Consider the following 25,535-nt stretch of genomic DNA (forward strand, 5'->3'; position numbering starts at 1 on the left):
TTTTCCTTCCCATTGCCTGTTTCTATTTTAATTAAAAAAAAAAAAACATTAAATAAAAAGAGAATCAAAAATAACCATTAGGTGGCAACACGTTTTGTTTGCGTCAATTTCATTTATATTTAAATAGAATAGCTGAACCTGTTGTCATGTTTTTTTTTTTATAGATTATATATTTTTTTGTTTCAGAAAATAATAATAATAATAATAATAGTACAACCAAGGACAGGAAGACATTTCCCTCTTGAGAACTTTTACCCTCAAATTAGATTTTACAGTCACAACTTGCAGGCCAATTGTGTAATTTAGTGTTTAGGGTAACCCTAATTTTCCTTCTCCTAATCCCTTTTCTACTCCTTTGTGTTTTATTCTGAAACAAAGAGACCAGTGTTACAATTCTGTGATTGGCTAAAAGCCCCATTTCTTCAAACCAGAGGCTGAAGCTCTAGCGTGGGTTCGAGGCCTATGCGGCACATTAAGGCCGGGCATTAAAACACAATTAAACCATCAAATGATATCAAAGAAGAGTCCAGTGTGACACAAGCTGATAGCGCTGACAAGCTAAGTAACACAAGCTATCTTGTCTGCAGCATGATTGTTGCTTTTTTTTTTACAGTATCAACTCGGTGGTCGTCGTAGGCTATCGGTCGTCTTTTGCACAGATTGTGTTTGGGTTGGTTGATGAAAAGACGAAGGCCTGTGGTTGTTGCGGTGAGTGTTTTGGAGCGCTTATGGTGTCATTACAAGGTCATGCTTGTGAAGCTCAACCCGAATATTGTAGGCGATACTGTGTGTTTCATAATGAACAATTTGAAGAGAAAGCTAATGGTTGCAGCGTAAATCGAAACCTAAGGGTGGAAACTCATTAATTAACCTTCATGTTTGGCTCTTTTAATGGAAGAAGAAAAAAAACATTAGTGACTACAAGTTGTAGTATCTATTTTATTGTAGGTAGGTTTAGACTTTCAATGTGTCATACAATGTGGATTTGGTCTCAAATTAGAGTTTGGATTACATTTTATTGCATGAAGTTGTGCTTTTCGACGCTAGAGGGCAGTATGAGATTGAAGCAGAATAAGAGAAGGTCCTCACGGTACCTCAGTCTCCCTTTCACCGGTTCAGTCGTAAACTCAGAACGATGTGACGCAAATTATAATAATCGACGAGACCAGCTTATTCTGCATATGGAGAAAATTGTTATTTACCGTGTGGTGTCTTCATCGCCCGGCTAGCTCAGTCGGTAGAGCATGAGACTCTTAATCTCAGGGTCGTGGGTTCGAGCCCCACGTTGGGCGGCTTACATTTTTTCCTCCTTAAAAATCACAAACTGAAACATAAGGGCAGAATACGGTGTATAATGATGAAAAAAAACCAGACGGTAATTTATAAAGAAATATCTCTATTTTCTTTAACAATGCCCTTTTTTTTGCATCTGTGGAGGAGTAATGCTTTAGAAACCCGTGTATGTGTAATTCAGCCCCGTAAACTTCATGCAATAGAACAGTTATATTGGACTAATATGTAGTCCATTATAAAACTGAAGTACCTGACTTTCATGGTGAAGTCAGTTTTGGACTCTGGAAATAGGAACATTTTGAGTGTATTATCAGATTGTATTTATAGCAGGATTACTGTGTAGGATGATACAATATTATGCGCTGATAGTTTTCTAAGCACAGAGCGTGTGATACTGTGTACATGTGGTTTATCAAGCTGGGTTTGAATTTTATAAAAAAATACTTTTACTGCACAGGCAAAGGGAAATTCTACACTCATTATTTAACTATTCAAATTTAATTTAATTATTTGTTCACATAGAGGAGGAGCTAGGCATAAGAATATTAAATCAATGACCCCCTAACTGGGTAATTATAAATAAAGGTTATTACAGTATTAAAAGTGTTGTGTGCTTTAAAAAGACATGTTTTTTTTTTTTTTACTCTCCTTTGCAACACACAAGTGGTTCAGATTTTCTGATTTTAACAGCCTAATTTTGTTTTATTTGCAGACTGAAGAGCCAAATTAGGTGAAGAGCTATAGCCTCTCTTTTCTCTGGTAACAGCCAAGAGGGAGGGAGGAGTTTAAACAAAGGCCCTGTCCACATAAAAAATGGAGGCTTGTGCAAAGAAGCCATGGTGTCCTGCTCCTGAGTCTACAAGCTGCCATTGCTCCTGAAAATAAGACAACCCAGCCACGATTCTACACCAGGAAGATTCAAAATGTTGTTATATTGGGTTTGTATGTCCTAAATACTTATATTTATACTGTAATTGTGTGATTTTAGGCCTAGTTCTCTGCTTATTTTTCCTCCCCTGTCTCTGACAGTCACAGTGCTGCCCCTGCCTGCACTGAACAAAGATAATTACTCAGGAAACATTTCGGCCAATCAGACGCCGCCTTGCATCTTGCCTGTGAGGAAAGCGACCAGTCAGGATCTGGCTAACATCACTGGGGCCTGATCGCCTTGCCTGAAGAGCGGAGCCTTCCCCGGCTGAGGGCTGAGAGTGTCCTCCATGTTTTATAAGTGTTGACATAACAGTGTGTCAGGCAGCCATGCATCCACAGAGGTAAGCTCTGTCTTTTTTTTTTATCTCAACTATCTGATAACAACATGGCTTCCTTCTTGTCGTTGTGCTGACTGTTGGTTTCTCATGAAGAATGTGCACACCTTAAAATCAGTCTAGTGTGCATGGGCAAGAGGAGGAGGAGGAGTTGGGGTGGATTGGAGGCCTCGGCAGGCCTCTCTGCTCCACAGAGCTGAGGAGGGTGGGGGGTTGGGTAACGACTCTCACCCTTGCTCTCTTTCTGTGTCTCAGGGTCACATGGGTGCCCCAGACAACCAGGCTGCCATACAGGAGGCAGAGTGGACCATGGCAAATCCTTTTCCTTTTTTTTTTTTTTTTTTTTATAATGCAAAAGAGAGTTAGGTTTAAAAATGGCACCCACATCTCCTCTCTCTTGTGGCAGTCTTGTGTTGTAGCCTGGCAGAGAAAGAATGGGGGATGGGCAATGAAGGAGGGGGTTATTATGTACCCTTTGTAAATGGATTGGCTCTTTGCTTTTTCTTGTGCGTCATGCCAGGCCGGGGGAAGAAACATAGGGGGGGGGGGGGGCAACAGATGTGCTTGTTAGGTGGAAAAGGAGCACAAGGTGTGTAATGAATACTAGTTTTCATTTTTTTTTTTTTTTATGCATGTATAATAACACATTCAGACACTACAATTGTACACATGAAAGAAAAACGCAACGAGGAAGAAGTTTCTGCACTCCATGCTGGTCAGTGAGGATTAGCAAGACTGAAACCAGCCTGCCGTTGAAGAGAAATCCTCTGTCAGATATTCCAGCATTACTTCATGTAGAAACACAGTTTAACCTCTGATTACAGGCCCTGAGTTTACAGCCCTGTGGGTCGTTGGCTCTGCAGCAATGTTGTGGCAATGTTTCCTCCACTCCACTCTCTGATCCTCAGAGCGGGCAGGCAGTGGCCATTTTGTGTTAAAGAGGGCTCTTACTAGGAAAACTTTTAGTCTTCCCTTCACAGGTCAGGCAGCAAAACTAAACACAGAATGTGTACATGTTTTACAAGACGTGTGTGAGACTATCTGAGGGAAGCTCTCCTCTGTTTGATGGCTTCATGTCCTTTTTTTTCATTAGGCTATGGTGCTCTAGACTGTCCTGTTTTCACACACTGGTGCAGAAAAGAAAGATCCATAAGACATCTACACAAAGACAATGTGTATCAGGGAGCTTTTTTCCCCTTTCCTAACAGAAGGCTGTTCACAGTGTTACATCACCCTTTTCGGTTTGAGCAGTCCAATGCGTGGGTGAAGCCAAGAATCTTTTCCTTCTCTTGTGGCTTGACACAAGGCAGGAGAATAGTAACATTTCAATCGGTGCTTTCTCTTGAATTATGACTAGGTCACTCTTTCTGTAAATCCAAAACCAAAAGTCCTCTTGTGCTACTGAATAATAATGAGCTGTTCCTCAATTCTCCAGTGAACCGGTTACATAAACGCTACAGCGATAGTTAAAAATGTCGGCAGTGCTGACTGTTAATGTGCTAGGACAAGATGCCGGGGCCTCTCTCTGAGGCAACAGCCTTCTAGTTATGCATCGCAACCACAAACATATCCTCCCACAAGGCCCTTTTCAAATACCCTTCTGTTGATACTGTTCCTGTGAACAATTGTGAGATAAAATAAAGGAATATGTATTTGTGTTACGCAGGGGGAAATCTCTGCATTGCAGCAAAAGTGCTTTTTTTTTTTCTTTTTTTTTAAGAGGAAGAGGGGAGCCTGCACACTCTGATCCGTGTGGCATAGCTCAGCCGACCAATAATGTTCCACCCTGTTGGCCCTCCAGCCAATTGCAGCTGCAGTTGAGGTTAAAGATTGACAATCAGGGGGAGAGCAGCAGGGAGAGCAAGGGCCTACTGGAAAATTCCACAGCCATCTTTGATTCACCCTTTGCAGCTTTATGTAAAATACAGGTCAAATCTCTCTTTTTATACAGGATATCCTGAGCTGATAGGTGTTGTTCTTTGATGCTTAAACATTGTTTGATGATCATAAAGTAGTCAGGGTTAATGAAGCCTTTTTATGCAGTAATAGTCATTATTCTAGAAAAGCAGAATAAGGATTTTTCACTTTCTGCTTTTAATGAAGTTGTTCTGGTTCATTTCATGGGAAAGTTAAAGCGTGTATGTGTATTTCCTTACTGGTCTGAATGTGTTTGTCCGTCTTGTGAAAGCCGAATGTGTCTTGCAAAACCTCATAATCTCTTCAGGGGGTTTATTGTACAAGGGTGAGGAGGATATTTTTCAGTCTATAGTACTTATTCCATGCATTTCCAACGGCAGTTTCTGTGAGAACAACAAAAACAAAACCCAATATGTTTGCAGTGAGTGGTATGTAGATATCAAGGTCAGTCTTTCAACTGTTTGTCTCTTAGATGTGTAGTAAAAAAAAAAAACCCCTGCGTGTTCTTTTCGGATGGGAGAACAGGTTTGCCAGGATCGGAGCATGGCTTCACAGAATTGCTCTCTCTTTCTTCAAAATCAAATCTAATTATTCTATGACAGCACTATTCATGGGGAAAACAGGAAGTCAAGATCGAGGACATGGAAAAAAAAAAAAAAAAAGAACAAGAAAATATAAATAACCCAGAGAGATTAGAGCTTTTCCCTTTTGCTGGATTTTCTTGTGTCTCCCTCTCTGTGTTTTACTCTTCCTTCTCTGTGCTCGACCAGGAAAGGTTTGTCTTGACATAGCTGTGCGTGCGTGTTTGTTTTTTTTTTTTTTTTTTTTAAATGTTGGACTGTAATCTCCTCAGATCTCTGTGGTCCTCCTGCATGGATGTGCCAGTGCCTGAGTCTGAGCCTCGGAGTGGGGGATGGGGGAGAGGGGGGGGGGAGGGGGAGCAAGCTGTGGCCTCCATTTTCTGTGACGAGAGAACCCTGCTCGTCTCTCACAGGAGTGGAATCCAAAGGCATTGAGTCAGTGGTGTTTCCTTTTTGTCCATCAGGTACTACATGCAGAGGGGGAATACTGTCAGTGTTTTCTTGAAAACCCACGTCTCTCTGGAATACATCCCAGAATCTGCTGAGGATTTATTTGCCTAACGCTTCCTGTGTGATGGATCATAGCTCCTGATCTGCCCTTTGGATCAGCACTCTCTTTTTCCTGCTGATCACCCTGTCATCCTGGTCTCTGCAGCAGTGTCTTTGCCACCAGTATCAAGTGTGTTTAGAATATAGGGCTGTGGCTGCTGTTGGTGGCGAATGTTTTCTCGTTTCAGAGCTGTGATACACGCAGCACAGTGACTTGGCTAACGTTTTCTTGTCTTCATGTGGGCCTCGTTTGTTCTCTCAGTCCGGAACAGGAAGGCCCCGGGGAGGTTGGGGTGTGTGTGTGTGTGTGTGTGACTGTTGGCAGGCTGAAACAAGATACCCATATGCATTTAAAAAAAAAGAAAAAGAACTCGATCCATGTCATTTCTCAGACAACACAGGCTATGATGCATAGATTGTGATTGCCAAAAAGAAGGAAGAACGTATTAGCCTTGATTGCATTTCTGGTTGTGATCTACGTTGTGAATTTGGTTGTTTTTGTTATTTAGTTGGTCAAAAAGAAGCTCTTGGAGCACTGTGAAGCCACTCTGCATTGACTTTGGGTTGTACGCTGATGCGATCACATCCAATCTCTTTGGTCACATCTGAGTCATTAAACCTTTTCAGTAAATGTATTTTAGCCTCTCTTTGCCTATCAGCAGACTGACATTTAATCAACGTGGTGTGGGATGTCTCTTTAAGGGTGGAGGAGGGGACCAGAAGAGCATTCCTTAACTTTCAGAACGGAAGAAAAGACTTAGCCCACAAATGTGGTTGACCTTTGAGTCGTAGCCTGTAAACCCATCATCCTAGCCGGAAACCAGAGCTGCAGCTAAAGCTATGGACTGGTCAAGTGTGTGACCTGTCATGGGTCCTTGCGAAGGTTTTCTCCCAGGGGCCGGAGAATAAAGGCTACATCCTTGGAACCAGACCCTTCTGTGGCTCTAACAAAGGAAGAGCCAAACACTCAAAGACTTTCATTTATCGCCAGAGCCCCTTTTATTCTCTTTTTTTTTTTTTTCCCCTCAGAGGAAATGAGACGAGAGCAGTACCAGAGGGCTGGGCAATCAGGTTTTTCCTGTGCTCGATATGTGTTTGAAGATACTGTATTATCAGTGTTTGGATGGATTTTAATCTAAAGATGAATTAATCTGTAACATAAAAAGGGACCTGTTGAATATATATTTTTTAGAATAGGCTTTCGTTTTGAATCTTGTTTTTTAACTCAAGAATTACCAACATAAATTTGTCTTTACTCGAACATATGTCACCAAATCTCTAGATTGGGTGACAATTGATGTGTGATCTCTGCCAGCAGAGCTAGTTAAAATATGAAGAGGTGAAGAATAAAGCCAGAGATATTCAGAAAGACCCTGTTTGAGCCTTGTTAGACTGATCCTTTGCTATTGGTCTCCAAGAATGGGCCCAAATCCTGCAGGGGAAAACCTGTTGTTACTGAAGGGGCTTGAGAGGCTGCAGAAACCTACTCTATCAAACGCCATGAGACACGATTCCTCCAGTAATATGGAGTACTATTGAACTATGAGGCGTATGTCCGAGTCACAGCACAGCAGAGATCAGATGCTGATCAGACATCGAACTGCAGCCACGATCTCTGCTGACGGACAAGAGCGGCCAGGGTAATGTCGGCTAAATAGCCCTTTGTGTTGCTGTGAATATCAACTTGTGCTTAGTGAAGAGGAGCGTTGCCATGGTGATTTTTTTTTTTTTACCATACTCATTCTTGAAAAATAAAGCCAATGCTGAGACTTGTTTGTCACTGATAGTGGGTGATGGATTTGAACTTGGTACCTCAATGTTAGAGATGTGTTGAAATCAAGTGAAAAACCATAACAATGGAAACCTGCAGAGCAGAGTCCCTATTGACAGATCCTCTGGGACCCGGTTGCCTTAGGTGGTGTTCCACTTGTTTACTGTTATGCTGATGTGGTTTTCTGAACAGCCTTTCTGACTTTGTGTTTGCCTCTCTTTCTGTGTTTCTGTGTGCTCTCGTTCGGCGCTCTGCAGTCTGGCTGAGGAGGAGGTAAAGACAGAGTCTGCTGTGGTAGAGGGGATGGATGCATCTGCACGATCCAAAGGTAAGTCTCCGAGGCCGAGTAGCTCACACTAAGAGACAAACATCCGAAATGTGTCAGTTTGAGACGATGCTGAGGTTATTTACTGTGAGTTTGGAGTGCAGTGTGATGCATTTTGCTTGTCTCTTAGGATCATAGAGAAAATCCATTATGCCTGGCTGTCTGCTTGTTTAGAATCCGTGTCAAGTCACAACACAGGGTGTTGTTAGTTTAGAGGGAGCCCTGTAGCTATTGTTAGTATCAAATGCTAATTTAATGTTTAGAAGTGGCATCTTCAGTAATTGCTTTTTAGATCAGCTGTAATTGCTGTCAGTAGATTTTAATGTTATCACAAATGTAAAAGCTGAATGCATCATCTAAATCCCTGTGCTGAAACTGAAACGCTTTAACGGTTTAAGAATGTGGAACGATGGGAATATCACTGTTTTCATCGTCTAGGTTATCTCTAAGAAAAGCTTAATGACCGTCGTGGTACCCTGTCTTTTGTTGTTCTTAAGCTTCTGGGATGTGTTGAACTTGATGCAGAGAACAATAACAGTCTGTCTTAAGTCGTCTGATGACCCGATTCTCTCTCTGCATCCAGTCCCTGATCCAGCAGGGTCAGCAGAACGACCAGGTGCACCACAAAAGAGAAGGGTTGCGAGCCCCACGCATTCCTCCAATGGACACTCTCCCTCGGACACCTCCCCCAGCCCTCTCAAGAAAAAGAAGAAGCCTGGGGCCATCAACAGCCACAACAAGGACCAGGTAACGACTCGAGTACACTTACCTCAACATCTGGCGTGCTCTCAAAGGCTGTGGGCAGAGAAAAGGTGGCATACAGGAAGTAGAGTTAAAGTACAATGGAAAAAGGGCCAAAAATAATTAAAAACAAACAAAGACAATATGAGTGTTGAAGGCTTCGTCTTTTGCCAAGCCAACAATTCATCAGGTTCAGAAGCAGTGCTTCAAATGAAAATGAGGATTCAAAAGCCACAGGACCACACCTTCAAACGTGATTAAACCATTTATTAAGGGGAAAGGTCGTGTTCAGAGGGACTTATCTCGCTTAAGAGTCAATCCTCCTATTGTGAGAAGCATCAAGGGAGCCATACTGACAGTTTGAAGTTGTTAAAAAAACACTTGAACATAGTCCAGTTGCCTTGTGGATTAAACTTTAAAACAAAACACACAAACTTGAGCGATTGATTTTTCATCAGCGTTCAGCTCAAACTCTGCGATGAAACTTAAGTATACCATAACAAAACACTGCTGAATTATTATCCTAAAGTGTAGTTCATTGGACTTGTTGTCAATCTTTTGTTGTAATTCCAAAAGTTCTGATATTTGATATGTAAACCTCAAAGATCGAGTTCAGACTGCTGTGGTTGTGATGGGGAGGACATCTTTCAGATGAAACATGTACTAAAGAGCAGAAGAGTGCTTTATAAAGAAGTTCAAACAATCTACGGGGAAAGTGGGTGTGAACGTAGGATTGTTGGTTTCAAGATTAGACAGAAACTGTTGAACGCAGCACCTCCCTTATCCAACATAATTGTCTCACAAGCAGTTTGTCAATGTTCTAAGTAGACAAAGCACTTTTTGTAGATTGCCAAACGCTAGTCTCACAACATGTCTCTTTCGCTGAAGTCTACAGTTTTAAAAAGGGCATCTTGCATTTTTTTTGTAATGCTTGGCCACCATGTTATCTTAATACCAACTCCAAACTAGAAGCTACCTTTAAAAGGCTACCTGTTCTGTTCTAAATGACTGATATAAGGTCTAAAATCAAGGGATCTTTAGTTGATTATATCATCCATGTCCATGTACTGTTCAACAGCCACCACTAGTTTGTCCTCCATGGTGGTTGGTTCCAAGTCTCTGTTCATTTTGCTCATCACAAAGGGATGGTCTCTTCAACAAGAGTAAAAAAAAAAAAAGATCCGTGGCGCCTTAAAGTTTTTTTTAAACTAGTGGCGTTCATAATTCATAGCTCATAGCGCTCCTGTTAAAGCGGGAGGTGCACCAGGTCTGTTAACAGCCCCCAAAACTCTTCTTCCTGTATAGGACCAACTTCAAACAAACACTTCTCACTGCAAAAACCACACTCTGAGGTAGTAGCTTTCAGTTTTTGTCTCACCTATACTAAAGTGAAAACCCAAACCCACATCGCCTATGAGAGCCCGCCAGTTTTGACTGCGGTGTGCTGTCAGTTGACTGATGGACAAACATATATAAAGGTGTTTCGTGCTGTGACGGTGGATATGTCTTGTTGTATTAGGTGTCGTGTGAGGGTTTGGAGCCATGAATGCATGGTCAAGTCACAGCCAATGGTCCTTAAGACATTTGGCATATTTGGTTGTATTATCCATCACCTATGGTCACTTTGTTCTAGTTTAACCTGATTGGAGTGTTTGCATTTTGATCAAATTGAACTCTGATGCACATGTTTTTACATGCTCGCCAAATTAATTTGGTTTTGAGTGATTAACTTTTCAAACCATAGAAAAACCTTCTGTTGAATTTGCATGATATATAATGACAATCTGATATTTTTTGTAATATGTTGACCTTTGTCTTTGTGCATACTGGTTGTTGGTTTTAATCTCACATCAACAACTTAATGTTACCACCATTAACGATAGATTCATGCAAGAAAGTGATTGCTCAGGTGATAACAATTAATATAATTTAGATCCTGAACCGTCATCTTGATAGTTTCTACTAGCAACATGAATGTAGTACTGGTTAAGTTTCAGTGTGGTACTTACCAGAGTTCAGTATCATGCATTGTGTAAACTCTGAGAAGTAAGATGAGCTCTCTAATTAGTACATAAAGAGATCAGCAGTTTTAAGACCACACCCTGAAACCTGTTAGGTGAGTTTAGTTGCACTCTTGAAACAGTCACACGATTACATGGTCACTTAGTTTACTTATTGTGATTTGAAATGTAGTTTGTTGGATTTATCCCTCATCTTCCCTCTATGCTGCTTACCCTGCTTACTCCACCTCACTGCTGCCTTGTTTTGTGTTGCACTGCACCTTTTTTGTGTTCCTGCGTGTTTTTTGAAACCTGCCCCCCTGTTTCTCTTGCCTGCATTTCAGTCAGAGCTAAGACATGGTCCCTTTTACTATATGAAGCAGCCAGCACTCACCACAGACCCTGTTGATGTTGTACCGCAGGACGGCAGGAACGACTTCTACTGCTGGTTGTGCCACCGAGAGGGCCAGGTGCTCTGCTGTGAGCTCTGCCCCAGGGTGTACCACGCCAAGTGCCTCAAACTACCAGCTGAGCCCGAGGGCGACTGGTTCTGTCCAGAGTGTGAGGTATCCCGCTGTAGTAGTGTGTATGTGTGTGGGTGTACACAACGTATTGTGGGATTAAGGCACAATCCTGCTTGCTTAGTAGAAAGAAAGGGATGTCAGACCATGTGTCAGTCGGCGAGGAAGAAAAGATCAATGAACCGCTTCTGTTTGCGGTTAATCCACAAACTCACTGATTCTTTGCCCTCCATGACATGTGGTCTGACATCCCTGCAAGCTTATTTCTCACACTAAATAATCTGAGAGGTTTTAGGAGATTAAAGTTTTAGTTTATGTCGTGATTTGTATTGAGCTAAATTCACTGTTTATTCTTTTTATAATTGAGCCAATCAAACGAATATATGTGTATGTTTAATCGCAACAGCAGATCATGAAATCTACAAAATTAAAGGCGTAAATTAGTTTCAGTGTCGAGCCCTCTTTCTGTCTTTTTTTTTACCACATGTTCTTTTATGTCATTAATTATTCAACTTTTGTTGTCGCAGAAAATAACAGTTGCAGAATGCATTGAAACCCAGAGCAAGGCCATGACGATGCTGACAATAGATCAACTGTCCTACTTGCTCAAATTCGCACTCCAGAAGATTAAACAGCCTGGGGTAAGAGATTTGTTGTGTGCTAGTTTAATAGACATCTTTAACTTTCAAACAATGGTTTATATTTACGCACAAGAGATGCAGGAAATATCCAGAGGAACTGAGACATCCACATTTGTCTAATGTGTCCATTTCTTTTCTTTTCTTTTCTTGTGTGACGTGGGCAGACTGAGCCTTTTCAGAAGCCGGTGTCTCTTGAACAGCATCCAGATTACGCAGAGTATATTTTCCACGCCATGGACCTGTCTACCTTAGAGAAGGTAACATTCTTTTTTTTTTTTTTTTGAATCAATAAGTATGAATTAAGATGAAAATGTTTGAATGAGTTGGAGAGAAAAAGTACCTACAGTGAATAACTTTAAATATGACAACTAAAACGGAGTATTTAACATTAAAACCTACCGTGCAATACTGTAGAGAAGTGCTTCCCAAAGTGTGGGCTGCGGCCTCCTGGTGGGCCGGGTGGGTACTACAGGTGGGCCGCGAAAAGGCCTCCACCAGGTATAAAAAAATAAATAAATATCACAATAATCAGTGTTTCCCCTACCATTATATTGAACATTTTATTTTCTAGGCTATATAGCGCAAGATCACAACAGAAGTCATAAGGATAGCTTTCCTATAGAACTGGTCACACACACACGTGCGCATACATGAATCCAGGACGGTACGGCCTTTATATAACGAGGCATGAGTTTGAGGCATGAGTTTGAGGCGTGTGTGTGTGTGTGTGTGTGTGTGTGTGTGTGTGTGTGTGTGTGTGTGTGTGTGTGTGTGGTTGTGTCTCAAGGACGCACACACAATAGTAAAAAGTCCGTAAGAACCATCAGAAAATACAGTAGACCGCTTAGTTGACTTCAGACTTTTCTGGGCACGTCTCTGATGTTACTCAGGAGACGCGCAGTGGGCATGCTGCATTCAGGGGAGCTCAGAAACGGGAGATGCAGGAACAGAAACTAAGCTGGACAGGGCGTTACGAGTTCAAATAATTGTTCAGTTGTTATGTTGACTGCTGTTATTAAAAGAAACACATGAACACCGAGCTCTAAACCCAGGGGAAACACTGAAAATCATGATTTACCATGAGCCAACCCCCGCAAACAGCCAGTGATTAGTAAGGCTTGTCATGACTATTCATGGACATAATATCACATTATAGTATTTTACTATCTGTTTCATAAACCTTTGTGTCTATCTCGCCATAACATCATTTTGTCATGTCCAATATTTTACTCTTACTGAAAGTGGGAGCTGTAGTCATAACTTTTATTTTATAACGGGCCCCGGAGTAATTTTGTATTTCAAAGTGGGCCGCGACAGTCTTAAGTTTGGGAAAGCTGTAGAGCCAAGCTATGGCTTAGTCGATGATTATCAGTGATGTATCATGTGTTTGACTGTCATCTTCCCTTTCTTAAAATAGAATATCAAGAAGAAGATGTACGGATGCACAGAAGCCTTTCTTGCTGACATGAAATGGATCTTGCACAACTGCATCATCTATAATGGAGGTAAAGAAATTTCCACTTTTACAGATGACTCTGCACTCAGCGTACCTGCCAAAGACAAAAGTCGATTAAGATTGCAATCTGATTCCAGGTAATCACAAATTAACAGCCACTGCGAAGGTCATCGTAAAGATTTGTGAACACGAGGTAAAGAACTGTGATTCATTTGTCAATGGCATAGATTCCAGCGGTACGATTGGTTAATAAAATGAATGACGTCTTTTTCCATTGACTCCGCTTTTCTAGATGAATGAGATTGAAGTGTGTCCAGAGTGCTACCTGTCTTCATGCCAAAAAAGGGACAACTGGTTTTGTGAGCCATGTGTAGGTCTTTATAAACCTTCAATAATGATGTGAAAGCAGCCATGATACATATTGGTTTAGAGTTCAGATCTGTGAAGAACTAAATTATTATTTTCTTCTTATAGAGTCCACCCCACCCCCTGGTCTGGGCTAAGCTGAAGGGCTTTCCTTTCTGGCCGGCTAAAGCACTACGAGAAAAGGATGGGCAGGTAGACGCACGCTTCTTCGGGCAACACGACCGGTGAGATGTACTTCTTATCATTGTAGAAGTTTAAACCTGGCATTTACATGCTGCCTGGGTGAGCAGATCTCAAGTGGATAGCTCTAAGTACAAATATGAAAGCACCCAGGACACATGGAATTTGGGTGTGTGACCAAATTCACTTTTCTGATAAACCACAGAATAGATGAACAACATAAATGTTCATGGTCAAACAATATTTTAGAACTCTCACACACCTGTGCATTTTAATGCCTGGCATAAAGCGGGCCTGTGCTCACAGGATGTCGACCAAAGCTAAGCATCTTATTTGCAAACTAGTCTTAAATATTCTTTTCACTGTGCTTTTATGCAGGGCCTGGGTCCCCATCAACAACTGCTACCTCATGTCCAAAGAGATCCCTTTCTCTGTGAAGAAGACTAAGAGCATTTTCAACAGTGCCATGCAAGAGATGGAAGTCTATGTGGAAAACATACGCAAGAAATTTGGGGTCTTCAACTATGCCCCCTTTCGCACCCCCTTCACACCCAACAACCAACTGCAGATGCTGCTGGACCCCTCCAACCCCAGTGCCGGGACAGTAAAGACAGAGAAACCAGATAAACTTCGCTTCAACTTCGATATAACCGCTTCTCCAAAAATGATCCTTGGCAAGAGTTCGACTCCCAGCGGCATGAGCCGGAGGGTCTCGATGACAGACATGCCGCGATCTCCCATGAGCACCAACTCCTCGGTTCACACGGGGTCTGACGGGGAGCAAGATATGGAAAAGGCCAGCAGGAACCCTGCTTTCCACTACAGCACTGGAGAGGAATCAATGGACTGTACTGGTAAGTAGCTCTAGTATATCATTTGTAAAATGCAAAGGTATCAAACAGAGAGATGGTATTGTGATAGATTTACTTCATAAAGTATTATAACACATATTTGCAGATCAGTGTTTTTGTCTGCCTGAGTTTAGAAAAAAATACTGCAGAAATCCAATTTACCACTGAGCTCAAAATAGCAGACAGACAGAGTTAGCAACAGCTAATGAAGCATTGGAGTGTTTTGCGTTTAAGATATTCCCTTTAAGTATTCGCTTGACTCACTTTAGAGCTAAATCAAAAAGGAATATTGGACCTGTGTTCACAAGGCGGCTAGGCGCAAGATGTTAAATGAACTTTTTTTTTCTTCTGGTACCCGAAGGTAGCTTAAAGTGCTATCTTTTAATTTTTTCATTAACTTTGTGTAGCAAAAACTAAAGTAGATGAAATCTGTTTTTTTGTTATGTTGTAAATACAGCATCTCCGGTCTCAGGGAAGATGGGTGCTGCAGGCAGTGTGGCAGGAAGCCCGAAGCCCTTTAACCCTGGACTGGCGTCAAAGCAGGAAAGGACTGCAGGCACAGGCGGTATTCTGAATCTCAACCTGGGTCAGTACAAACGGCACAAATATAGTGAAACGATGCTGTCATACAAGGACATAACTCTACATGCCATCCTCATCACTGTAGCATGTCCTTGAATTTGTGCTGAAACAGAACATTTCCCGTTCCTTTCAGATCGGGTGAAGGCTGAGATGGATCTGAAGGAACTGAGTGAGACAGTGCAACAACAACAAAGTCAGCAACAACAGGGATCTTCGGCTTCCCTCCCAACCCCAAAGAGACCCATCAGAAGCCTGGACAAAACTATTGAGAGCTGCAAAGCACAGCTCGGTACAAACACAATTTCACAATTTGCTATTCTGGCACAGAACGTCCTTTTTTTTTGTGTGATATAGTTGATCTTAAAAATAATTAACTTTTAGAATTTGACACCATTTATATTAGGAATGTCATGACAGGTTTCTTAAGCAAGCTTTCTTTGTTGTGATACATTAATGAGATTCACCCAAAGGAGGCTGTAGCTGAAACATTGTTCTGTAACTAAATGGAAAAAGTCTGTATTTCTTTTTTTTTACTTTTTGCACAAAACACATCTTAGTTTTCGACCAATATGTTAATCAGTCTGTGTTTCTCTGCCCAGGGATAGATGAGATTTCTGAAGATGTGTACAAAGGTGTGGATCACAGTGACTCGGAGGACTCTGACAAATCAGATTCAAGTGACAGCGAGTATCTGAGCGACGAGGACCTCAAGCCAAAGAGCTCCACAGTGGACGACAAAGACAGAGCAGAGAGAAAAAGGCCCAGAGTAAGCGCAGAGGGAGAGAATAAGGAGGGGATTACCAGAACAACAGATAAAGCCACCCCTGAACCCCTCCTCAAAGACAAGCAGGCTAGCAATGGCCCGGGTAGGGACCTACAGGAGAAGCCCAGAACCCCCCAGGCTCAGACCATCACTGACAAGCCCAAAGCCCCCGAGGAGGGAAAAGCTGCTGCTACATCAGCCGCTGAGCAAGACTCTGACTCTGAAAGAGAGCTGGTGATCGACCTGGGCGACGAACATGGAGGACGTGACGCAAAGAGGGCGAGGAGAGAGGCGGGGGCCTCTGCTGCCAAAGCTTCCAAAGAGTCGAATGCTGTCAAGTTGGAAGGTGAGGCCTTTGATATTTATCCACTTTTTCTTTGACTCACATTATGACTCGTGCCTCAATGACAAGGAAAGCTGGGGGAAATATCCTTTATCTTATGCTGCTAAAACATTTACAGAGCAAGATGCAGGTCAGAGTGGACTTTAACGCTAAATTGAACATGTCACGCAAATGTTTGTGCACTACACCATTCTGTATTCATCAGACCTTCCCAGCTATCTTGTCCTCAGGGTGCTATCTGACTCTGTTTATACTACTATAATGGTCATAACATTCTTGAAGACTCTTTCAAATAAATAGTTACTCGAGAAATATAAAGTAAAACTGAATTCCCATAAATAGAAAGCATTCAGTAATCTTAATGTCTTACATATGAATATCTTTTTTAAATGCATTTAACTGATAAAAAGGTCTAAATTATAATTTCACCGTACAAACAGGGTTTGCTAGAAGTCAGTCAGAGTTGGAGAGGGAGAGACACATTCAAGAAATGACGATACGCTACGTGAACACAAGAATCATTTGCATCCACTTAAATAAAGATAGTTCATACACTTTGGAGAGAAAACATTTAACTACCATGTCTATTTTATACGCAAGAGCTGTAACCAAAGCAGTGATCACAGTTTCATTATGAATTGCTGCTGTGGCTGACTGGATTGCACGCTCTACAGGGTCTGTCGGACAGCATGATCAGTGCCTGTGGTCTCTAGTTAAGTTGATTTAGTGGATCACTTGAGAGACTCTATTAGCGTATGACAGGAAAGCTCCGACCTGCTGCATGTTGAGAAGTTTTATAAGAAGATGGACACCATTTTCATAATTAAAAGAGAAAAGTAAAACCTCTTCCTCGTCACCAAGGCCTGTATGCTGTACTTACACTTCCTATATATTACTTTAGAAAGTTAGAAGACATCCTAAAAAAAAAATCCTTTTCCATTAATTGATGCTAATCGTTCATAATTTAAGTGAGTGCTGCAGCCATCCCAGCACGTTGTCTCCCTACATCAGTGCCGCAGAACAACACATAAAAACATTTAAACACAACGCTTACTTATTTTAAATACCACAGTTTATCCTCAAATATCCGTTACTTAAAAGCATACTACTACTTCCACCAATGTAGGGGTTTTAGTAGCTGCTAATGTGTCTTTGAGCTGCTATCAGAGATCAGGACAGAGCTGTAGAGGTCTGGTAGATTTTAGTTCACTTCAAAACCCAATTTCCAACTTGCAGTCCTCACGCCCCAATGCCAAGTGTCCTCACTGTCAACAGATGAACACGTTTACCTGCAGTATTAAAAACCCAGAATGCCTCACTCTTAAGGGGAAATATTATTTTCTGTCTGCCCAGGTAAACTGCCCTCATCTGCTGCAGCAGCCGCACCATCACGGGAAGTAGCCTCTAACCTGAAAGACTCTTTACAACCTGCCATCACAGCAGCCCTCAACCTGGTGTCCACTGCAGCTTCTGGTCAGTCCACTGTCGCCACAGCTGGCAGTGGGCCCTCCAGTTCTCCCTCTCCTGCAGCCCCCTCCCTCACCACAACATCCCCAGCGACTGCAGCTGTGAAGAAACAGCGCCCTCTACTGCCTAAAGAGACAGCTCAGGCCGTGCAGAGGGCCGTGGTTTGGAATCCAACCAAATTTCAGACGTCCTCTCAAAAGTGGCACATGCAGAAGGTGCAGAGGCAGCAGCAGAATGGGGAGCAGTCTCCAGTGCAATCCCAGGCCCAGGGTCAGACGCAGACACAAAGCCCACAGCAGCAGCAGTCACAGCAGCAGAACTCCTCGTCAAGTACCCGCTATCAGACCAGACAAGCAGCCAAAGGTATAAACGCATTCAAAATAATGATAAATAACTTTATCATAATAAAAACATCATGTGTTAAAAGTAGTGTGTTTTTCCCCTTTTTTCGCACCTTCATCCCCTGCAGTGCAACAAAAGGACCCACCTCAGAGTACATCCACATCGACGGCTGCCCATGTCACATCTAGTAGCTCCTCTTCTTACACATCAGGCGACTTGCCGATCCCCACAGGCTCGGCAGACGTGGCTGCAGATATAGCCAAGTACACAAACAAAGTAAGTCCTAAGATGTGTGACAAAATATGTGAAATAAGAGTTTGATTAGTTTATCATTGAGAGGAGGGCATCTTTCTCTAAAGCCTGTAAAGTGGCCCTTATTATAATGTGCATAGTTCATGTTTGAGACATAACATAACATTTTTTCAAATAAAACATGACATGTGGACTAAAATTACATTTTCTTTTGCAAAATTTTGTAGATCATGGATTCAATAAAAGGGACAATGACTGAAATCTACAACGACCTTTCCAAAAGCACATCAGGAAACACAATCGCAGAGGTACATTCTGGTTCGTGGATAAATGTTTGTTAATAATTTCACATTAATACGAGTTAACATTGAATCTCTACGTGTTCTGCAACAGATAAGACGTTTAAGGATAGAGATTGAAAAGCTCCAGTGGCTGCATCAGCAAGAACTGTCGGAGATGAAGCACAATCTCGGTAAGTTTCCTTTTTCCGGAAAAGTCATGGAATGTGTAAGTACAAAGTCCAAGTGGAGCAGTCTTTTCGTTTAAACAAAGGGTTCCCATCTTGTCACATCTCAATGCAGAACTGACAATGGCAGAGATGAGACAAAGTCTGGAGCAGGAAAGAGAGCGGCTGGTGGCCGAGGTGAAAAAGCAGATGGAGTCAGAAAAGCAGCAAGCGGTGGACGAGACCAAAAAGAAACAGTGGTGTGCTAACTGCAGGAAGGAGGCCATCTTCTACTGCTGCTGGAATACAAGTTACTGTGACTACCCCTGCCAGCAGGCCCACTGGCCAGAGCACATGAAGTCCTGCACACAGTCAGGTAACACAAACACACTTTTGGAGCACTTTTGTATTCAATAGGTATTATTTACTTGGACACCTGCTTTGGTAAAGTCTGCTGGGCTTCTATGTGGGGCCTTTTGATGAAGTTTGGAGATTTGGCATGAAGAATTTATTGCCTGATATACATGTCAATAAACACTGGTTAGTATTCATTAGAAGATTTTTTTAAAGATCTAACAAACATACAAGCTAGGATGTTCATAGAAGACAATTAAACAAGTATTGTACCTGTCAATAAGACATTGTTCACCAGGTGTTTTCTCAGAGCTGATGTCACACTGTGTTTTCTAAGTGACTATGTTTTGAATGCACAAAATTTTAAGTTTTTCCCCTATATTCTAAGGAGGCAGTACTCTTACTAAGTGGTTTACTTGGCTAATAAAAATGAGTATACCAGTTATATTCCTGTTGACATGCCAGGCAGGCATTCTCCTGTACTCCTTCAGTTGTTGTTTTTATACAATGCAGAGCTGACTGTGAAAAGGCAAGACGCCCAGTGCTCTCTATTTATGATCTAAGACTGCTTATAAAACCTGAATGATGTCGGCATAGCCCACTCCTATTCATTAAATGCTTCTTTATTAATTAGGCCCGATTCAAAATATCCAAACAGTTTATGTTGTTGAAATTCAGGATATAATGGAACCTTGGGGGAGCGTCTTTCGATAAAGGATCTAAGGAGGAGCTGAAGTTGTTGATCAACTGTTGTCTGTTGGTGAGGTAAGGAGCAGTGATGTTGAAGGTGTGTTCCAGGCGAGCGTGAGGAATAGTGCAGCTGATGATGGCCTCGAATGCTGCTGTTAAGATCAAGGAGGATGGAAATGCTGAGGTGGCCAGAGTCTAAGGAGATGAGCAGGTCATTGGTTACTTTGAGGAGGGATGTTTCTGCGCTGAGAACGGAGGCTAGACTGAAATAGGTCAAACAGGGTTTTAAGGGTGAGATGGGATTTTGATTTGAGAGGCCACAAAACATTCCAGTATTTTTGACTGAAAGGGAAGTTTGAAGATGGACCGCTAGTTACTTATGCTGTAAAAGTTGAGTGCAGGTTTTTTTTTTTTTTTAGGATGGGGGGGTAGGCTGCCAGTTTTTGGAGGACTGAACAAGAGCTGAGTGAGGAGTTGAAAATTGTGGTTATGAGTGGAGGAATGGCTCAGAGACGGTCAATAACCAGATTAGAAGGGACGGGGTCTACTGGATAATACTGGTAGAGCTTTCCATACCTGAGGTGATGGTGCGCAGTTCAAAATGGGACACAGGAAAAAGCATGTGGGTTGAAGGTAGGGAGTTGGATGGGGCAGGGAGACTGGTTAAGTGGCTGTAAATGTTTTCATGAACAGCAGTTTAGTATATGCCAACTGTACAAGGATCATGAAACCGACATGTTTTAGACTAACTGATAACATGTGTGTCTTAGCAAAAAAATAATTGAACAGGGTTTTTTGATAGTTGAATGAGGGTAGGAGATAATCTTTTCAGACGAACACAAGCAACTTTGCAGTGTCCATGTTCTCATTTTTAATTTTTGTTTTTCCTTCCAGCCTCAGCTTCACAGCAGGAGCCAGAAGCAGAACCTAATTCGGAGCCTCCAGTCAAATCATCGGGACATTCTCCTCCGACCCAGACTCTGCCCTCAGGAGCAGGATCCATATCAGACAAAAACAGCTCTCCCACGTATAAGGACAAGGGCAAGGACAGTGCTGGTGTAACTGTTACCTAATGTTCTACACTACAGATACTTCGCACACTTTTCAAGGCCACTGTTGTGTTGGTCATGTCAAAGTTGAAGCTTGAAGGCCCGCAGCTCTGTGACAAATCATTTTCACTCCCATAGTTTGGTTCATCTCTCATTCACAGTATCTGCTTGGCTGTTATCAGGTGGATATTCACAATGTGAAAGTAGTCTGTCTAAAGATATACAATGTGAGTCTGAATGTTTTCATACTGTAGTTTTGTTATGGCTTCGTTACCGCTTTGATTCAAGGCTGTACAAGATTGTATCTTGTTACAGAATATTTGCCACATTAACACTTTGAGCGCTGCTTTTAAGTAACTTTATAGCAGATGACTTCAAATTTAAGAGACAAAACATTAGAAGCAGCCATCAGCAGGTGTTGCTCATTTATTACGGTGCCATCAGACGTATTTGGAGTTATGCAAGATTCAGTTTTAAAACATGTTCACTGTCTAACATCATGTTTCAACTATTTCCTGTTCATGTTAGCGGTGGCAATTTTGGCGGATACTTTTTTTGTTGTATTGTAGTTCCTCATCATATAGACCAGGATAAACAAAACCCTGTGATTTATCAAAAAAAATAACTGAAAAATGTATACTGTAAAAAGTTTTTGTAAGAAAATACCTGAACAATATTTATAGTGCTATATATAGTGTTTTATATGTATGTTTAATGAAATCACAATTTCTATGTGTCTAAACAAAGTTATTTGAGAATAAATCACTTCACATGAATGTCAGCTCAGACCAACTCTGTTGAACTGTGTATCCAAAGCTGATGATCAGACTTTAAGAACTTGGTAGGCATAAACAATAACTGCATTTTGGCTGGATGTTCTTTCCTGTGAGCATGTCTGTTATGAGCTTGTGTCTCGTTCGTGTTTACATATTGTACATACAATAAATGGAGTCGTGAAGAAAAAATAAAAATGCTCTGATCAACCAAGCATTTTGAGCCTTGACTCATTCACACCGTCTGTTATTGGGGGAAATCGACTAATTTGACTCGGGGGGAACCATGCTCGGGTGGGTTTGTGAAGGGAGGTGGGGGGTTGTGGGAACACATTTTTTTTTATAGGAATAAGAACTTGAACTTGTTTCTTATTTTATTCAAACAGCACTATGAACATAACATTGAAACAAACCTATACATTATTTCAGTTGTATGTGAAATTATAATATTTTTTTGCTGATGCACATCCTTATATGTTGATGGTAGTTATTAAAAATCACACGTTGGGCCCACTGGCACACATGCAGTAGCATTGACTGTGAGCTGGACTAAGGTGAGTCTTTTAGAGAGCTCTGTGACTGTTTCTGGAGAACTCTGTCTCTGCTGGGATGTTGCCCCACATCTTCCTCTGTCTGAAACATACAAAACATCTCACTTCTAGGGAATCAAAAAAAATCCCTCTGCTGTAGTACTTCGTTTGTTTCACGTGCTATTAACTTAACTTAACTTAATTGTGATGTGAAACATGTGATTTCCTGGGGAAGCCACAACAATTGAAAGGTAAACAAATGCCATAAAACGGAAAAAAGGTAGAGACTGTAAAAAAAAAAAAAACAGGAAGGTGAAACCATGCTCTATTTACAGTCTACTAAAAAAGTTTCTTTGGGAACTCCTTTGCAAGTCTATAAACAAAAAACAAGAGAGACAGAGAGCATATTAGTGCAGTTATGTTTATAAGATAAAATCAACCTTTATTTATCCCACAATGAAATGTATATATAGGCCTATATTGAGTAGAACTTTTTATCAGCACCATGGCTGTGAGTGAGTAAAGTAAAATAAAAAGTAAAAATAAGCTTTTGCTACATTAAATCATGTAGTCATGGTTACATAGAAGTTGCAAAGTGCTGTCCTGTTTGTATTTAACCATTGGAGCCCTCGCAGCCTCATGCACTACTTTCCAGTGACGTCAGTAAAGTCAGTAAGGGCTTAGGGTTTAGGGAGGACGTCGAGTCTGTGTCACGCGTTCCTATTGGTTATCCAGGCTGTCGTTTTGTTTTGTGGTGCGTTCAAGTGAATTACATTACGTTCGTTTAAATCAACACTTTTAAGAAACAGCTCCATGCGAATTTCCTGATTATTATTATTTTATCTGAGGGGGGCGGGGAACGCACTGCATTCCCAGCTTTCACCCCACCCCCATCCCCAATTTTCACAAATCACATTATCAAAGGTTGAACGGGAAACCACGATGCTTGCCGCTCTTGAGTAACTCTCGCGAGAATCCATAATCAGCGAGGTAGAGAGAAAATGGAAGGCTGTGCTAGGTAGCATCCCAGCTAAGGGAAGCCATTAAATAACTGGGAAATTATCTTTTTTGTTTTTAAATCTCAGGTATGATATCAGTTTTACTAAATGTGTTGAAATGCAAACGTGCAACATTACTTTATTTCGCCGGTGTCGTTGGAGAGAATTAGCTGCGAGGCGTTTTGCATTTACATACAAGTTCGTTTAGCAGCTGCTGGTTAGCTTTATAAGCTGCAGAGAACAATATCATGACGACGAAGAAAACAAGATAACTCTTCTCCATTTGTGGAATAACTGTCAAGATGTTGTAGAGTTACAGGTTTTACAGCATACCCGAGATTTCAGCTTTGGTGGGTCTGGAGGTATAAGCTGCTTTTTGTGTGTGTGTGTGTGTGTGTTTCTACATTGTGTCCTATGACTCCTCTCACATGTTTTATTTTTTAAATTGATTTCATGCACCAAGCTGAATTTGAGATGGGGAATTACAAACATGAACGAATTGGTTATCTAAAATCCGTAGGTTGTGTTATGTGTAGGCTTACAGGTGAACACTTATTGAGTTCACTTGGCCTGTAAATCACAGTTTGTAATGGCACAGTTTAAAAACGAGGCTGGAAACATTCCTCACAGGTTTTTGGTCTTTATTGGCATTATGGCATCACCAAATTGCAGCTGATTCTTAGTCTGAGCTTCAATTACACAAATCCAGATAGAAAATAATATAATATAATAAATTTATTGATCCCAAACTGGGAAATTGTGGCGTTACAGCAGCAGGTTATCCAAACACACAATATGAGTAAAAAAACACAATGTTAGCAAATCTAAACACAATATAATATTAACTACAAAGTAAATAAGCACTAAAAGATATAAAAAATAAGAATGTGAATGTATACAACCAGGATTTAACTAAAGCATTACTAGTCTTAAATAGGAAGATTCAATATGGAAGATTAAATGTAAATGTGCAAAAACAGAGTTGTAAATGGACAGTATTAGACATCAGTTAAAGTGCATGAGTGTAGACATATTATAAGCAGAAACTATACAATATAACGGCGAGTAGACAGACAAATGAAGTGAACATGAGTGCAGGGATAATTTGTAAATTTAACACGTGCAGAACAGATTACAGTATGGAGAGACAGATATTATCACGATGATACCACCACGATCTACCTGTGCTTGACTGAGATTCCGGTGACTTTTGGAGGCCGTTTTGAGTTCAAGGATCTTGTTTTTTTTATGCTCATATATTTGAGATATTTAAGTTGTCATCAAAATGATCTACAAGACGTTTTGAACACTGTGGTAATAAGGGAATGACATCGACATGTTTGCATTTACGCCACCGCCATCAGCTGATCCGATAAAACTAATCAGGGTGGATCCTTGCTCATTGTTAACTCCAAATTCTGACCCCAACACCTAACAGGTGTAACAGGGAATAAAATAGCATAACTTTAGACTCAAGCACGACAAGATCAGCATCAATTTCCAATCTTTTAGCAAGTTGCCCACCCTGGTCTTCTGCTGCTGTAGCTGATCCGCTTTAAACTTTGAGTTGGTGTGCGATTCCGATGCCGTTCCCCACAGGACTGCTGCTCAGTGGATATCTTCTCCTTTTCCATACGGTTTCTTTTCATGTAGAAATGTTTTTAAGTTTGAAAATCCCAACAGATCAGACATTTCTAAAATTCTCAAACAAGACAGAGGGCACCAACAACAGCAGCAGCAGCTACATTCAAAGTCCTTCGCTTATGTGACGCCTGATTATGACCATCTCTAAATGCGTTTGCTTCCCTGCCACGTGATTGGCTGATTAGAACTTTTGAACTTTACCTTTTTATAGCTAATTTAAGAATTCCAAGGCTGCAGTGTTAAACTTTTTGGTTCTAGTGAAGTTGAGTGAAACTGCACTTTGCGGAATTATCATTTGGCTGATGGATGGATATCATGACTGTGATCTCCCAAAGCGTCAGATCATTTATTGAGTTAACTGTATCGAAGCTTTGATTGTGACTTATTGTTTACTGAAAATATAATGTTTGCATTGAGTGTGTTTTCTACCAAGGTTTAGAGATAGAATTTTGACTGACACTTGACATGACACTAATAATTGGGATTCAAAAACTTTCCTTTAAGCCTGTGCACTGACACATTGTCTCTTCTGTGTTTTGACAGCCCTAACACCCATGGATGTCAACATGGACCCAATGGAAAATGACATTGCTGATGATGATAATTCAGGTAAAAAAAAAGTCCCTCGTCTATACGTTGCATAAATGGGCAGATTGTTACCATAAAAACTACAGACTTTTCTCTTTTTGTTAATCATAAGGGTGCTCTCTTTCTACAGAAGGGCAGCAGAGCCAATCAGAAGGGGCAGACTCAAGTGTGAGGCCGTCCTTTCTGAAGTGAAAAAGTCCTGGGGCTTCAGGAGGACAACCATTGCAAAACGGGAATTCTTAGATGAAGTTGGAGACC

General features: G+C 41.3%; 1 protein-coding gene, 1 long non-coding RNA gene and 1 other non-coding gene across 13 annotated transcripts; all 3 read left to right on the forward strand.

Moving 5' to 3' along the window:
* Positions 1 to 451: 451 nt before the first annotated feature.
* LOC109989170 (MYND-type zinc finger-containing chromatin reader ZMYND8) lies at positions 452 to 21,732 on the forward strand. Of its 11 annotated transcripts, none has more exons than XM_020640823.3 (22): positions 452 to 708; positions 2,006 to 2,235; positions 2,323 to 2,564; positions 7,634 to 7,704; positions 8,285 to 8,448; positions 10,787 to 11,008; positions 11,491 to 11,604; positions 11,769 to 11,861; positions 13,022 to 13,109; positions 13,198 to 13,253; positions 13,353 to 13,430; positions 13,535 to 13,650; positions 13,985 to 14,460; positions 14,915 to 15,043; positions 15,173 to 15,328; positions 15,639 to 16,148; positions 17,499 to 17,975; positions 18,082 to 18,230; positions 18,434 to 18,514; positions 18,600 to 18,678; positions 18,788 to 19,027; positions 20,590 to 21,732. In XM_020640823.3, the coding sequence occupies exons 3-22, from the start codon at positions 2,551 to 2,553 to the stop codon at positions 20,766 to 20,768; spliced, it is 3,492 nt and encodes a 1,163-aa protein (XP_020496479.2). In that variant the 5' UTR covers positions 452 to 708; positions 2,006 to 2,235; positions 2,323 to 2,550; the 3' UTR covers positions 20,769 to 21,732. The 11 variants fall into 11 exon arrangements, with proteins under 11 accessions (XP_020496479.2, XP_020496478.2, XP_020496483.2 ...); XM_020640822.3 differs by having other exon boundaries at positions 2,006 to 2,231; XM_020640827.3 differs by having other exon boundaries at positions 2,006 to 2,231; positions 10,865 to 11,008.
* Positions 1,220 to 1,292, forward strand: trnak-cuu (transfer RNA lysine (anticodon CUU)). The gene has a single exon. It is a non-coding gene; the product is annotated as a tRNA-Lys (tRNA).
* A 1,157-nt stretch (positions 21,733 to 22,889) lies between the features above and the next one.
* On the forward strand, positions 22,890 to 25,535 carry LOC136181121 (uncharacterized). The gene is made up of 3 exons (XR_010667542.1): positions 22,890 to 23,132; positions 25,233 to 25,298; positions 25,408 to 25,535. It is a non-coding gene; the product is annotated as an uncharacterized lncRNA (long non-coding RNA).

The sequence above is a fragment of the Labrus bergylta genome, chromosome 12 (genome assembly GCF_963930695.1).
Source record: "Labrus bergylta chromosome 12, fLabBer1.1, whole genome shotgun sequence".
Lineage (NCBI taxonomy): Eukaryota > Metazoa > Chordata > Actinopteri > Labriformes > Labridae > Labrus > Labrus bergylta.

What these genes read in the sequence shown, in the direction of transcription:
- LOC109989170 (XM_065961053.1), top strand. Translation starts at nt 5,117, where the DNA reads ATGGAAAAAAAAAAAAAAAAAGAACAAGAAAATATAAATAACCCAGAG. An exon ending in GGTTCTGTCCAGAGTGTGAG is followed by an intron (nt 11,009 to 11,490) that starts GTATCCCGCTGT and finishes TTGTTGTCGCAG; the next exon opens with AAAATAACAGTTGCAGAATG. An exon ending in GGAATCAATGGACTGTACTG is followed by an intron (nt 14,461 to 14,914) that starts GTAAGTAGCTCT and finishes TTGTAAATACAG; the next exon opens with CATCTCCGGTCTCAGGGAAG.